This window comes from Myotis brandtii, unplaced genomic scaffold, assembly GCF_000412655.1.
Source record: "Myotis brandtii unplaced genomic scaffold, ASM41265v1 scaffold7955, whole genome shotgun sequence".
Lineage (NCBI taxonomy): Eukaryota > Metazoa > Chordata > Mammalia > Chiroptera > Vespertilionidae > Myotis > Myotis brandtii.
Genome location: NW_005371204.1, coordinates 19,538 through 34,110, shown reverse-complemented (window position 1 = coordinate 34,110; position 14,573 = coordinate 19,538). Strand labels below are relative to the sequence as shown.

The window sequence follows — 14,573 nt, the reverse complement described above, 5'->3', positions numbered from 1 at the left end:
CCAGTATGGCTCAGTGGTTGAGTATTGACCCACTGGTTCGATTCCTGGTCAGGGCATATGCCCAGGTTGTGGGCTTTATCTTCAGTAGGGGGTGTGCACGAGGCAGTTGATCAATGATTCTCTCTAATCATTGATGTTTCTATCTCTCCCTCTCCCTTCATCTCGCTCTAAAATCAATAAAAACACTTTTTTTGGTAATTAATGGGGAAAAAATCCTGGGGTGAGGATTAATTTTTTTTAAAAAGTTTTTCCTGGAGGATATACGTATATCCTGAAGTCCCACCAAAAGGATTTAAAACAGCACAAAACAGCCCAGCCGGCGTGGCTTAGTGGTTGAGTGTTGACCATAAACCAAGAAGTCACCGTTCAATTCCAGGTCAATGCACATGCCCAGGTTGCAGGCTCAATCCCCAGTGGGGGGTGTGCAGGAGGCAGTTGATCAATGATTCTCTCTCATCATTGATGTTCCTATCTCTCTCTCCCTTTCCCTTCCTCTCTGGAATCAATGAAAATATATTTTAAAAAATAAAACAGCACAAAATAAAAACACAACAGTTCCAGGACCTACAACATGGCCAACAGAGCTGATGCAAACTCTTTACTCAGCACAGCGAGAAGGTACAGAAATATAGCTGAGGTCACAAACAAGGATTAAAATCCCAGGTGCCATTAGCACAGAGGGCACTGAAGGTCAGAGCAATGAGCAGTGAGATGAGTCTGGGCACCTGGCGTGGTTGCCAGAACTGGAGACAGGCCTGGTGCCAGGAACCTGGGTTTTCCTACCCCTCAGGAGAGGAGGCCGCAGGTCTGACACAAAGTGGGATGTGAGACACCTGGGAGGGCAGCTGCACCATAGCAAACCAGGGACTGGAGATACTGGCAATGGCCAGGGAAATAGGAAGAAGCTTGTCCCCAAGCCCGGAGACAAACATAAAAATTGGTCCTGGGCTGGTGACACCTGATAACCTCTGGACACGTGGCAGAAGCAAATGCAAAGTGCTCTGAGTCTCTGTGATACGAGCTCACGTTCCAGAAGGACTTGACCGTCACACAGGGCTTTCCCGGGCAGAGAGAAGGAGTGGGCGCTCTCAAAGGCTGACTCCTTGTCCAGGCGGAGAAAAGAGCCAGTCCCAAACCCAATACTTCCCATCTGCAGCCCTGCCTCTCGCCGATGGGTTCCCAGGGCACACCGGGAAGTGGGCAAGCTGGTACTGTAGACCGCCTGGGATCAGACACAGGTGCAAAGGTGCCTCACTTAGAATGAATGCCAGTCATATCCTGAACATCACCTCCTCTCCCTCACCTCCATGCTGCTCAGCTGAGAAAGGAGTGTGAGAAGAGGGGACGTCTAGTGGGGACTGGAGGGGCACTGGAGTCTCTGGTTGACAAAAATCAGAAGCTGTTCCCATGAAGTGGGAGTCTCTTTCTTGAAAGCCACTTGAACTTTGTCATCCCAATCAAGCTTATCTCTTCTTGTGTTTGCTTAGCTCGTGGGTGGGAAATGTCATTCCCCTCTCCTCATTTTATGGAACACTGTTCACAAGTTTGAAACGGCCACTAACCTCCTTGGCCTCAAAACTCACACACAAGAAACCTGACCCAAAGGAGGCTAGAGGGGGTTGCCTGAGGGAGGATTGCACTGTCTAGGACCTGGGGGCAGGGGGCAGCAGGGGGACAGGATTCTTGCCTTGTGACTGCCAGCTTGGTCTACCTACCTCTCCAACTGTCGGGCTTCCATTTGCAGCGGGAGCTGTCAGCTCTTCACCGACTGTGCCAGACCCCTGACCAGGCTGCGTACATCTGCCCAGGCATTGCCTGGAGAAGAAGTACAGGCAGTCACAGGCCCTGCTTTTCCTCAGACCCTGGGAAAGGAGTACCCGATGGCTCCAGGCTTCCTAGAGGCCTCTGGGATGGGTGCTGACTTGCCCTAAGGAGAAACTTTCTCGACCCTCCTTCCCAATCTCCACCTTAGAGCCCAGTTAGCAGCTTGGGGGAGGGGGGAAGGTGTCACCTGACATCAGTGGTCATGGGAGAGGAGGGTCTGATGTGGAGTTTATATGCCAGGTGTAAACCAAAATGAATCTTAGGCTGTAATAAAGAGTAAAAAGCATTTCTTTCAGCAAAAAGGGGCAGCAGCCAGGAAACACAGATTCAAATAGCACCCTAGATTGCGTTCCACCACAACAAAGGGGAAAGTTCCCAGCCAGGTTCTCAATCTCCCGGCTGCCCAGCCCCAGTGATTCCGTGCTTTGAGAGTGTGTGCCCACCAGGCTACTCCATATCTCTCTCTGTCTCTTCTCTTCCTTTTAAGGGAAGAGCTGTGGCCTCGTTATGTTTTGACGGCCTTATTTGTTGACCCATCATTAATTGGACATCTCTCAAGTGCCAGGTATTGGGAATCCCAAAGAAGAAGTGCTGTGAAAGAGGATACATAGAGAAGTAATCCCAGTAGGAATTAGAATGTAGTGTTCGCCAAGTGCTCTACGGGCCCAGAGAGTCCCAGAGGAGGTGACCAGGTGAAGGGAAAGACGGGCGCAGAGAGCAGAGTGAGAGCGAGCACAGGGCATGGGCGGCCCTGACGGGTCCAGTCGGCTCAGCAGGTACTGCCTTCTTTCTCTCCACTACCCTTTAGCTGCCTAATAAAATGCATCTCAGTTGCCACACTGCTGGTCTAAAGGCTTAAACCTTCCCTTTAGTATGTAGTGTTTTAACACTCTAAAAAGGAGATCGATGCCCTAGCCAGTTTGACTCAGTGGATAGAGCGTCAGCCTGAGGACCAAAGGGTCCCAGGTTCAAATCTGGTCAAGGGCACGTACCTCGGTTGCAGGCTCAATCCTCAGCCCTTGTCAGGGCACATGGGAGAGGCAGCCAATCGATGTGTCTCACATCCATGTTTCTCTCTCTATCTCTCCCCACCCCTTCCACGCTCTCTAAAAAATATCAATGGAAAAATATCCTCAGGTGAGGATTGAAAAAAAAAAAGGAGACTGATTTGGAATGCCTGTCGAGGAGGCATTCCCTCTAATACAAAATGGCTCCAGGGTCTGATGACATCTTTGTAAAAATTAAGTCTGTGGGAGGAGATCAAAAGGTTATGTAAATAAGGTGAGGTTTTGAGTTTAAAGGGATTATTTAATATTTTCCTGTTTGTCTAGATCTAGATACACACAAGTATATATACACACACAAACATGTATGTGTAGCTATGTATACACACACACACACACACACACACACACACATATACACACATTTCATGGGTGAGGAGCACCTTAAAGGCTGCAGGACCACAGGGCTTTGCATTTGATTGACACCCGTTAATGTTTGCTGAATTAGAGCAAATCTCTGCTGTGCCCCTCCTGTGTGTTTTTTTATCGTTGACCATTGCTCTCGAGTTAATATTTGAACCTGGCCATAAAGGAGGTGACAGATGCTGACCTATGGCCAACACTCAAAGGGGAAATAGCCTCTTATAAATCAGCCCACACTGGACAGCCCCGCCAGCAGAGCTGCCGATCAACTGTGGAGGGAGCCTCGTCGCCACCATGAATTTCTCCGGCAAGTACCAGGTGCAGAGCCAGGAAAACTTTGAGCCCTTCATGAAGGCAATTGGTGAGTGCTGACCTGGGCACCGAGCCGGCGGTCATGGCAATCAGTGTCTGAGCCGGCAGGGGGTGGCGGGTCACAGATGCAGGCTGGATGCTGGGATGGGAGGAGAGGCTCGGGCTTTCTGCAGACCAGGGCCCTGCGGTGCGTGTTCCTTTTGCAGTCACTGGCAGCTTGTGCTGGTCCTCACTGGACAAGGCCACCCACAGGCAAGTGCAAGGAGCACTGAACGAGTGTCTGATTTGGATTGAAGCCACCTCTGCTAGTAACTCACTGTGTGACCTTGTTCATTCATTCATTCATCCAGCCAGCCATTCATTCTCCTAACGTTGATTCAAGCCCAACCATATTCTAAGCACCGTGCTGGACAGATACAAGGGACACATGACAATGAGCCCCATTTCCAAAGTCACAGTTTAGCGAGGAAAAGGAGACAAAATAAATACAAACAAGAATCTCCTAATGCGTACTGAGTGTTGACTCAGTGCCAGGCACTGTGCCAAGCCCTTGATATGCAATATCCCATTGAATCTTCAGTGAAAGAACTCTGAGTCGGGTACCATTATTTTTCCCATTTTACAGTCAAAGCAACTGAGACCTTGAAAGGTTAAGTAATCCCAACCAAGGTCACTCAGGTAAGGAGTGTTTGCACCAGGAATTGAAGCAGGCACTGGCTCCCAGAGACCCCACTTTCACCTGCTGTGTCCCCCAGAGGATTGTGCAGGAGGATTTGGTGCTCATGGGAGGGCAAGGAGAGGAGGTTTGATGGTGATGAAGGTGAGCCTTGGCTAACCTTGGAAGATGAGCAGGTGTCCACTAGGGGACTGGAAAAGGGGATGGTACTCCCGATAGAGGAAGCCTTATGTGACAAGGAAGGGCGCCAAGAGGGAGAAGGGTGGGAAAGACAGCAAAGACAGAGGGAGGAGGAACTTCAGGGCCAGCAGAGAGCTTGGATCTACTGTAGGGCAAGTCATGCCACCTCTCTGTGGCTCACATCCCTCACCTGTGCAACAGGACACCCCCTCCCATCCCACCCACTATCAATGCACGTGGGTTTGTAAACCTCAATTCATATGACACCACAGACATGTTCTGAAATTTGTAAAGCTCTGTCCCAGGGCAAGAGACTCCTGATACCTCCTCTTCGAGAGCCTTGCCAGCAGAGGTTGAGATAGGGCTGGGTGGACAGATGCCAACCAGGACAGGCCCAGTTGGTGCATGTTGCTCCGGCATACTAGAACCTCCAACCCCATGTCTCACTCTCAGGAGTGACCTGGCTTGGAAGATAAACTGTATCAGCCAACTTGAGTGTGGAGGATGGAATGCTTATACTCAAAGAGCAAATTCTCTGAGTGTTAAAGGAGGAAGAGTGAGGAAGGAGAGTGAGCAAGAACCAGGTGCTCACGACGGGAGAGGTCTTCAGCCCTAGCCGGTTTGGCTCAGTGGATAGAGCATCGGCCTGCAGACCAAAGGGTCCCAGGTTCGATTACAGTCGGGGGCACGTACCTTGGTTGTAGACTCCTTCCCGGTCAGGGAGCATGCAGGAGGCAACCAATTGATGTGTTTCTCTCACATCAATGTTTCTCTCTGTCTTTCCCTCTCTCTTCCACTCTCTCTAAAAAATCCTCTGGTGAGGATTAAAAAAAAAAAAGACAGGAGAGGTCTTCAGGCCAGAGGAGTGTCTTCTTTATAAACCAACTGACAAGATGGTGAGCCGGCCAGGGCAGGTCAAGTCGGGCCACTGACCTTTCCTTTCAAAGGTCAAGGCCCATGTTACTCACAGGACTCCATGCTTGTGACCTCCAAGGAGACACAGCACCTCCCACTCCCCCTCCGTACTACAAACTTTCTCTGTGGCCACTGCCTGGCAACTCCCACCTCTGCCATCTCTAAACCTCAGATGGTTTCCACCAGGTCTGCCTGACGACCTCATCCAGAAGGGGAAGGACATCAAGGGAGTGTCGGAAGTCGTGCAGAATGGGAAGCACTTCAAGCTCACCATCACCACCGGGTCCAAAGTGATCCAGAACGAGTTCACCCTGGGGGAGGAGTGCGAGCTGGAGACCATGACTGGGGAGAAGGTCAAGGTAGGAGATGCCCCTCCAGCCACACTCTGCTTCTGGAACTTTTCTTGGAGCTTGGTCCCAGGGCTTCCTCCCTCAAGGGTCACACCTCACAATTCCCACCTTGGACGCCCTATCTCTGAACTTACTTCTGGGGTGAGAAGCAGAGAGACAAAGTCAGCTCTTGGGGAAGAACCTCTTAGGGAAAACTTCCTGAAGGACTGATGATGGGGGTGGTCTGGCCCAAGAATCCGAGCTCTCCCAATGCGGAGGAACTGGCGGAACCATGCATACAGCCAGGGACTAAGTCCCAGGTTCTTCCAGGCCCAACAGTGGGCAAGTGGGGGTCAGTGAAAAACCCTTCACAGAGCCCTGGCTCTCCTTGAGTCCAAATTAAACTGGCTTTGCTAGGCCTCTAGCCAGTGGTGCTGGGGAGAAGCTTCCTGGAGGAGGTGCTGGCAACCCCAGAATACCAAACCTTCAGGGCTGATCCCAGAGCTCCCGGCCCTAGCTACCTCAGCTGTAAAACAGGCACCTTCCGCTAGGCTGTGACTCAGGTGTTTAATGAGTGCTGGGTTCGGGCTGTGTGAGCAGGCGCTGGCATGGAGATCCAGGCACTGGGCAAGTGGGGGTCAGTGAAAAACCCTTCACAGAGCCCTGGGTATCCTTGAGTCCAAATTAAACTGGCTTTGCTAAGCCTCTAGCCAGTGGTCCTGGGGAGAAGCTTCCTGGAGGATGTGCTGGCAACCCCAGAATACCAAACCTTCAGGGGTGATCCCGGAGCTCCCGGCCTTAGCTACCTCAGCTGTAAAACAGGCACCTCCCGCTGGGCTGTGGCTCAGGTGTGTAATGAGTGCTGGGTTCGGGCTGTGTGAGCATCAGCAGGTGCTGGCATGGAGATCCAGGCACTGGGGTGCCCGCCACCAGGAGCCTCTCTTCCTTCCTTAGAAACTCCACCCGCCCCAGCCTGGCCAGCACTGCTGAGCAGCCACCTCCATTCCTTCCCTCCAGACAATTTTGTGCATTGGGCTTATTTTGGTATTTTTACCTCTTCTGATCAGTCTTTATTTCTGCTTCTCCAGATACAACACTACAGGTCAGGAAATCTGTGATAAAATTTAGGAGGAAAAATCCTTTCCATGTGCCCATAGGAAGGGGCGCGTGGTCATGTGTTTTACCACAGACCTTTTCCGATTGTCCATTTTTGAGGAAAATTTTTAACCTTGGCCGGTGTCTTCTGCTCCCTATTTCCTCTTCCTGGGCTTCTGTTGCCTCTCCCTGGATGCATAAAGCTTGAGCAGGAGACCCCAATAAGAACAATAAGCATGCTGGAATGTGCTCTCCCAACTGGCCAGTTCTTAAATCTTGCTACCACCTCTCTCTATTAGCTTGGAGAATTGAGATTTTACTCAAGTTTACCTTAGTGTTTTGAGCCAGTTAAGTGTTGTATTGCTGATTTCTAGATCACCTAGCATAAATTTAAAAGTCTGGCTAAAGATACCCTGACAGTTTCTTCTAGTTATTTTCTTTTAAGTAAATTTTTTAATGTTTTTATTGACTTCAGAGAGAGGAAGGGAGAGGGAGAGAGAGAGAGAGATAGAAACATTAATGATGAGAGAAAATCATTGATTGGCTGCCTCCTGCACACTCCCCACTAGGGATCAAGCCTGCAGCCCAGGCATGTGCCCTGACCAGGAATTGAAAGGTGACCTCCTGGTTCATAGGTCGACGCTCAACTGCTGAGCCACATCAGCCAGGGCTTCTTTTAGTTTTTAAATACAATTCACTTCTATTAGGAGTCAGAGAGCTGGGAGGTTGGCTTCTATAAAGAGGAGTGGTGGGTTGTTGTAAGCAGAGACCCATGCCGGGGACCCAACCTCATTAGCAAACGCCTTGCTCCCTGCCAGACCCTTCCTCACGGGCCATCTCTTCTGTCCCCTGCAGGCAGTGGTGCAGCTGGAAGGTGAGAATAAACTGGTGACATCTTTCAAAGGCATCAAGTCCGTGACGGAACTCAACGGAGACACAGTCGTCCACGTAAGTTGCCACTCTGAGCTGCGGCTCCCAGTGCTTGAGGGGAGAAGTGCGGGGCCGAGTGAGGAGCCGCCTTTCCCCCCACCTTTGCTGCTGTTCGTCTCTGCTGCCACCTCCTGAGGACCCGCTATGTACCAGGCAGTTGACACACATATCTGCAATCTTCCCAGCATTTTCTAAATGGGGACACTAAGGCAGCAAATAGCGAGGAAAGGCAGAGCTCGGGTTCCTCTCAATGGGGTCTGTCTCACAGGGCTGCCACCCACAGTTGCAGCACAGCATACCTTCGGGGGAACCACTCCCCTTACAGACAGGTTAGATTTACATACTTATTACAATTGTGCAGTGTCTGCCAGTCAGGAGTGTTAGTCTAGGAGTTTAGTGCATTAGGGTAGCTTTCCAACAGATCAGTGTCTAAAGGAAGGGGCACCCTTTTCTAATTCACCAGACTCCACATGTGCGGGCAGTGGCCCCAGCTGGGGCTTCCCCACCCCCCTGGGCGCCTTCGGGCTGTCCTTCCACCACCACATTCCTGGTCCGGATTCACCACTCCAGCTTTCCCACTTCCTTCTCTCCTCATCGCCCTACCCTTCCTTCACCAAACCTAAGTAAGATGGGGCAGGAGAGGTGCTCGGTAGGAGGAGACCCGGGGTCATGGAGAGCCACCAGCACAGCCCACCCTCCTCAGTCTCCACTGGGATTTGGCCTCCGGACACGCTCACGGGCTAGAGGGCAGGAATCCACTCATCGCCTCCTGTGTGCCTCTGATTCACAGAACAGCCCTTCCACTGACACAGAACCCACATGCAAGGCAGGCTTTGTTTGGCCAAAAGTTGGGTCCTTTTGTTGCTTTTTCTGTTGTATGACAGTGCCATGATTATTAGCCAGAGCCCTTCTCCTCTGCCTCCACACTCACCAAGAAGCCACAAAGACTTCTACGTGCCCTACAAGCCCAGGGCAGTCAACAAATGCCTTGGCCCATTCGGCATTAATAGGGAGAATCCTATTCGTGGCAGTTTTATGGCAGCTTACGAATCTGGCACACTGCCGTGGTGTGTGCCACGTCAGCCTTGGCGCCTGGCTGCCAGCCACCTCTGTCTCCGACCCAGTGCAGTGTCTCTCCATCAATGATGTCCCCTGGCTCTTCCTTGCCCCAGACTGTACTTCAGGGAGTAACAGCCGGCAGGATGCTGCTCAAGGGGTCTGTCACCACTCAGTCCAAGTGGAAAAATCCCTCAACTTGGGAGAGTGTGAGAGTCAACCATGAAACATGCAGTTCCACCCCGCACCCGGGCACATTCACAGCAGCTCAGGGAGGCACCAGCAGGAGAGCAGGAGAGGATCAGTCCTGGGCTTAGCCTTGACCAATGTCCTTCAACACTCTCCATCTCTTCTAGTCCTCACATCTCCAGTGAAGAAGGAGGCAGGATGAGGGGTTTAATAGATAGGCTGACCTGTCCAAGGTCATCGACAATGAGTTGTAGAACCGAGGTTCAAACCCAAATCTTTCTATTCCATTCCATTGCTGCAGAAACTAAGAGACTCCTTTTTAATACTAATGACATTGCCACAGTCTTGTTCAAGAGAATCAGTGGGAGGATGGGATGGGGGGAAAGGGGAACATGCCTCAAAAATCTCAAAAACTGATGAGCCCAAGAAATCCAGGGGTTTTATATGCTTCGCAGCTTTGGAGGAAATTAGGCCCTACCTGCTATGTTCCAGGCTGGGTTCCTCGGTGTTTCCACCCAGGCATGTGCCCTGACCAGGAATTGAAAGGTGACCTCCTGGTTCATAGGTCGACGCTCAACTGCTGAGCCACATCAGCCAGGGCTTCTTTTAGTTTTTAAATACAATTCACTTCTATTAGGAGTCAGAGAGCTGGGAGGTTGGCTTCTATAAAGAGGAGTGGTGGGTTGTTGTAAGCAGAGACCCATGCCGGGGACCCAACCTCATTAGCAAACGCCTTGCTCCCTGCCAGACCCTTCCTCACGGGCCATCTCTTCTGTCCCCTGCAGGCAGTGGTGCAGCTAGAAGGTGAGAATAAACTGGTGACATCTTTCAAAGGCATCAAGTCCGTGACCGAACTCAACGGAGACACAGTCATCCACGTAAGTTGCCACTCTGAGCTGCGGCTCCCAGTGCTGGAGGGGAGAAGTGCGGGGCCGAGTGAGGAGCCGCCTTTCCCCCCACCTTTGCTGCTGTTCGTCTCTGCTGCCACCTCCTGAGGACCCGCTATGTACCAGGCAGTTGACACACATATCTGCAATCTTCCCAGCATTTTCTAAATGGGGACACTAAGGCAGCAAATAGCGAGGAAAGGCAGAGCTCGGGTTCCTCTCAATGGGGTCTGTCTCACAGGGCTGCCACCCACAGTTGCAGCACAGCATACCTTCGGGGGAACCACTCCCCTTACAGACAGGTTAGATTTACATACTTATTACAATTGTGCAGTGTCTGCCAGTCAGGAGTGTTAGTCTAGGAGTTTAGTGCATTAGGGTAGCTTTCCAACAGATCAGTGTCTAAAGGAAGGGGCACCCTTTTCTAATTCACCAGACTCCACATGTGCGGGCAGTGGCCCCAGCTGGGGCTTCCCCACCCCCCTGGGCGCCTTCGGGCTGTCCTTCCACCACCACATTCCTGGTCCGGATTCACCACTCCAGCTTTCCCACTTCCTTCTCTCCTCATCGCCCTACCCTTCCTTCACCAAACCTAAGTAAGATGGGGCAGGAGAGGTGCTCGGTAGGAGGAGACCCGGGGTCATGGAGAGCCACCAGCACAGCCCACCCTCCTCAGTGTCCATTGGGATTTGGCCTCCAGACACACTCATGGGCTAGAGGGCAGGAATCCACTCATCGCCTCCTGTGTGCCTCTGATTCACAGAACAGCCCTTCCACTGACACAGAACCCACATGCAAGGCAGGCTTTGTTTGGCCAAAAGTTGGGTCCTTTTGTTGCTTTTTCTGTTGTATGACAGTGCCATGATTATTAGCCAGAGCCCTTCTCCTCTGCCTCCACACTCACCAAGAAGCCACAAAGACTTCTACGTGCCCTACAAGCCCAGGGCAGTCAACAAATGCCTTGGCCCATTCGGCATTAATAGGGAGAATCCTATTCGTGGCAGTTTTATGGCAGCTTACGAATCTGGCACACTGCCGTGGTGTGTGCCACGTCAGCCTTGGCGCCTGGCTGCCAGCCACCTCTGTCTCCGACCCAGTGCAGTGTCTCTCCATCAATGATGTCCCCTGGCTCTTCCTTGCCCCAGGATGCTGCTCAAGGGGTCTGTCACCACTCAGTCCAAGTGGAAAAATCCCTCAACTTGGGAGAGTGTGAGAGTCAACCATGAAACATGCGGTCCCAGCCCGCACCCGGGCACATTCACAGCAGCTCAGGGAGGCACCAGCAAGAGAGCAGGAGAGGATCAGTCCTGGGCTTAGCCTTGGCCAATGTCCTTCAACACTCTCCGTCTCTTCTAGTCCTCACATCTCCAGTGAAGGAGGCAGGATGAGGGGTTTAATAGACCAGGTTAGATTTACATACTTATTACAATTGTGCAGTGTCTGCCAGTCAGGAGTGTTAGTCTAGGAGTTTAGTGCATTAGGGTAGCTTTCCAACAGATCAGTGTCTAAAGGAAGGGGCACCCTTTTCTAATTCACCAGACTCCACATGTGCGGGCAGTGGCCCCAGCTGGGGCTTCCCCACCCCCCTGGGCGCCTTCGGGCTGTCCTTCCACCACCACATTCCTGGTCCGGATTCACCACTCCAGCTTTCCCACTTCCTTCTCTCCTCATCGCCCTACCCTTCCTTCACCAAACCTAAGTAAGATGGGGCAGGAGAGGTGCTCGGTAGGAGGAGACCCGGGGTCATGGAGAGCCACCAGCACAGCCCACCCTCCTCAGTCTCCACTGGGATTTGGCCTCCGGACACGCTCACGGGCTAGAGGGCAGGAATCCACTCATCGCCTCCTGTGTGCCTCTGATTCACAGAACAGCCCTTCCACTGACACAGAACCCACATGCAAGGCAGGCTTTGTTTGGCCAAAAGTTGGGTCCTTTTGTTGCTTTTTCTGTTGTATGACAGTGCCATGATTATTAGCCAGAGCCCTTCTCCTCTGCCTCCACACTCACCAAGAAGCCACAAAGACTTCTACGTGCCCTACAAGCCCAGGGCAGTCAACAAATGCCTTGGCCCATTCGGCATTAATAGGGAGAATCCTATTCGTGGCAGTTTTATGGCAGCTTACGAATCTGGCACACTGCCGTGGTGTGTGCCACGTCAGCCTTGGCGCCTGGCTGCCAGCCACCTCTGTCTCCGACCCAGTGCAGTGTCTCTCCATCAATGATGTCCCCTGGCTCTTCCTTGCCCCAGGATGCTGCTCAAGGGGTCTGTCACCACTCAGTCCAAGTGGAAAAATCCCTCAACTTGGGAGAGTGTGAGAGTCAACCATGAAACATGCGGTCCCAGCCCGCACCCGGGCACATTCACAGCAGCTCAGGGAGGCACCAGCAAGAGAGCAGGAGAGGATCAGTCCTGGGCTTAGCCTTGGCCAATGTCCTTCAACACTCTCCGTCTCTTCTAGTCCTCACATCTCCAGTGAAGGAGGCAGGATGAGGGGTTTAATAGACAGGCTGACCTGTCCAAGGTCATCGACAATGAGTTGTAGAACCGAGGTTCAAACCCAAATCTTTCTATTCCATTCCATTGCTGCAGAAACTAAGAGACTCCTTTTTAATACTAATGACATTGCCACAGTCTTGTTCAAGAGAATCAGTGGGAGGATGGGATGGGGGGAAAGGGGAACATGCCTCAAAAATCTCAAAAACTGATGAGCCCAAGAAATCCAGGGGTTTTATATGCTTCGCAGCTTTGGAGGAAATTAGGCCCTACCTGCTATGTTCCAGGCTGGGTTCCTCGGTGTTTCCATATACGTGTGTCCTTGCTACTCAACATGTGTTTGGTACATAGTAGGCACTCAATCAAACTTTGAGAAATGGGATTGGACAAAACTGGTTTTGATGGTCACGCTCTAACAGTCATTAATGTAGAAAAGACTTCAGTAAGAGTCAGGACAACTCTCCACATGAGGAAGGAAAGTGACAAAAAGTTGGCCTGGGATTTTAGAAAAGATTGCCAACCCTTTCTCTGGTCCTATAAAAAACAGAGGACTCCTTGGGCTGTTACATATGATAGCATATTTACAGCTGTTTTGATGACTTAGTCATCTTTTACAATTCAACATCCGAGGTTAGAGAGGTTAGATTGCATACTTATTACAATTTTGCAATCATACTTATTGCATGATTTCTTTTCTGACTTTCAGACCATGACATTGGGTGACATTGTCTTCAAGAGAATCAGCAAGAGAATTTAGACATCTGCACTTCATATTCTCTCACTGTGTAAAATTAATGTAATAAAGTAAACTTTGTTTTAAAAACATGTCTTTGCTTCTTGGTGGCCTCTCGTGGATGCTGTTATTGACATCAGTAAGCACTGACCACCTATATTTTCATAAACTTTGATAACCTGCACATTCCATCCTCATGGGGTCAGGTCTGAAGCAGACCCCAGGCTGCCCACTTGGGCGATGCCACAAGGAACATGAAATGTGGCTGGATTTGTAGAACAGCCCTAAAGGACCTTTCCTAGGAGTTGGGGCAAATGGATACACAGTGTGCTGACCCAAAGGGAAGGGTGGGTCCCTGTGGGGACAGAGAGTGTGGCCACAGCAGCCTCACCCACCAGTGGACATGAACAAAAAGAGCAGGCGCTGGCCCACCAATGAACAATTCCCCTCCTGGAGGAGGGCTGAGTGAGGAGCTTAGCAAGGGGTACCAGAGTCAACAGAGGAAGCTCAGAAGGAAATTCCCTACATGCAATGAGCAGAGGCAGAATGTGGGAGAAGAATGACTTCTCTGAACAGTACCTGTACCAGGCTCTGGTAGTTGTTATGGGCACAGGCTGAAGCGGTTTTCTAACCAAGACATGATTTTTTTTTAACTGAGATGTTTGTTTAATTCTGATTCAGTAATTCTCTTTCAGTTAGTGCTATATTGTATTCTAAATAATCCCATATATTCATCACCACATATAGAACCTCATACAAAGTCCACTTTCAGGTGTTCTAGTTAATCAGACCAAATGTCTTCCTATTGAATATACTATTTTCATTTTTGATCCTTATGACCGACCAGACTCTTCATTGATTTTCTGTCTACTCCTTCTTGAATGTACCATAACATCAATATCCAGTGTTGAAGAACAATTAGTATTGTTCTCAGTTCTCCCCTAGGGATGCAGATGCTGGTGGATACCCTCTCCCATATCTGAGTTTGATGGTAGCTTTTTGTGTAGTGTGTCTATCTGTTACTGGTGCAGCGCAAAAATGTAATGAAAGTCCCCAAACTTCAAAACAATCTAGGCAAGATTGAAGGCCTTTATAAGTAGTGTTATGTTTTAGGAAATGAAGAAGTGTGAGGCCCATGGCTTTTATTTTTTATTTTTTAATAATTCTTTATTGTTGAAAGTATTACATATGTCCCATTTTCTCCCCATGGACCCCCTCCAGTCCACCTCTGCCCCCTGCCCCCTGCCCCGGTTCCTCACCTCCCCATTGTCTGTGTCCATGGGACATGCATATATGCATACAAGGTCTTCGGTTGATTACCTCCTTCCCACCCACCCTTCCCCACCTTCCCTCTGAGATTCCGCACTCTGTTTCATGCTTCCATGTTTCTGGATCCACTCTGTTCATCAGTTTATTTTGTTACTTAGATTCCACATATGAGTCCGATCATGTGATACTTCTCTTTCTCTGACTGACTTACTTCTCTGAGCATGATACTCTCCAGGTCTCTCCATGCTGTTTCAAAG

The 14,573-nt window shown here is 50.5% G+C and overlaps 1 protein-coding gene across 2 annotated transcripts; it reads left to right on the top strand.

The window, feature by feature from the left end:
* The first annotated feature begins 3,433 nt into the window (after positions 1–3,433).
* Positions 3,434–13,137, top strand: FABP1 (fatty acid binding protein 1, liver). Of its 2 annotated transcripts, none has more exons than XM_005883623.2 (4): positions 3,434–3,612; positions 5,521–5,693; positions 9,719–9,811; positions 13,021–13,137. In XM_005883623.2, exons 1-4 carry the CDS (start codon positions 3,546–3,548, stop codon positions 13,069–13,071), a joined length of 384 nt encoding a protein of 127 aa, XP_005883685.1. In that variant the 5' UTR covers positions 3,434–3,545; the 3' UTR covers positions 13,072–13,137. The 2 variants fall into 2 exon arrangements, with proteins under 2 accessions (XP_005883685.1, XP_005883684.1); XM_005883622.2 differs by lacking the exon at positions 9,719–9,811 and adding an exon at positions 7,614–7,706 and having other exon boundaries at positions 3,460–3,612; positions 13,021–13,080.
* The last annotated feature ends 1,436 nt before the right edge of the window (positions 13,138–14,573 follow it).

Bases quoted from the DNA above. Each gene is read 5' to 3' on its own strand.
- FABP1 (XM_005883623.2), top strand. From the start codon at position 3,546: ATGAATTTCTCCGGCAAGTACCAGGTGCAGAGCCAGGAAAACTTTGAG. The intron at 3,613-5,520 runs GTGAGTGCTGAC...GGTTTCCACCAG, and splicing joins GCCCTTCATGAAGGCAATTG to GTCTGCCTGACGACCTCATC. The intron at 5,694-9,718 runs GTAGGAGATGCC...TGTCCCCTGCAG, and splicing joins TGACTGGGGAGAAGGTCAAG to GCAGTGGTGCAGCTAGAAGG.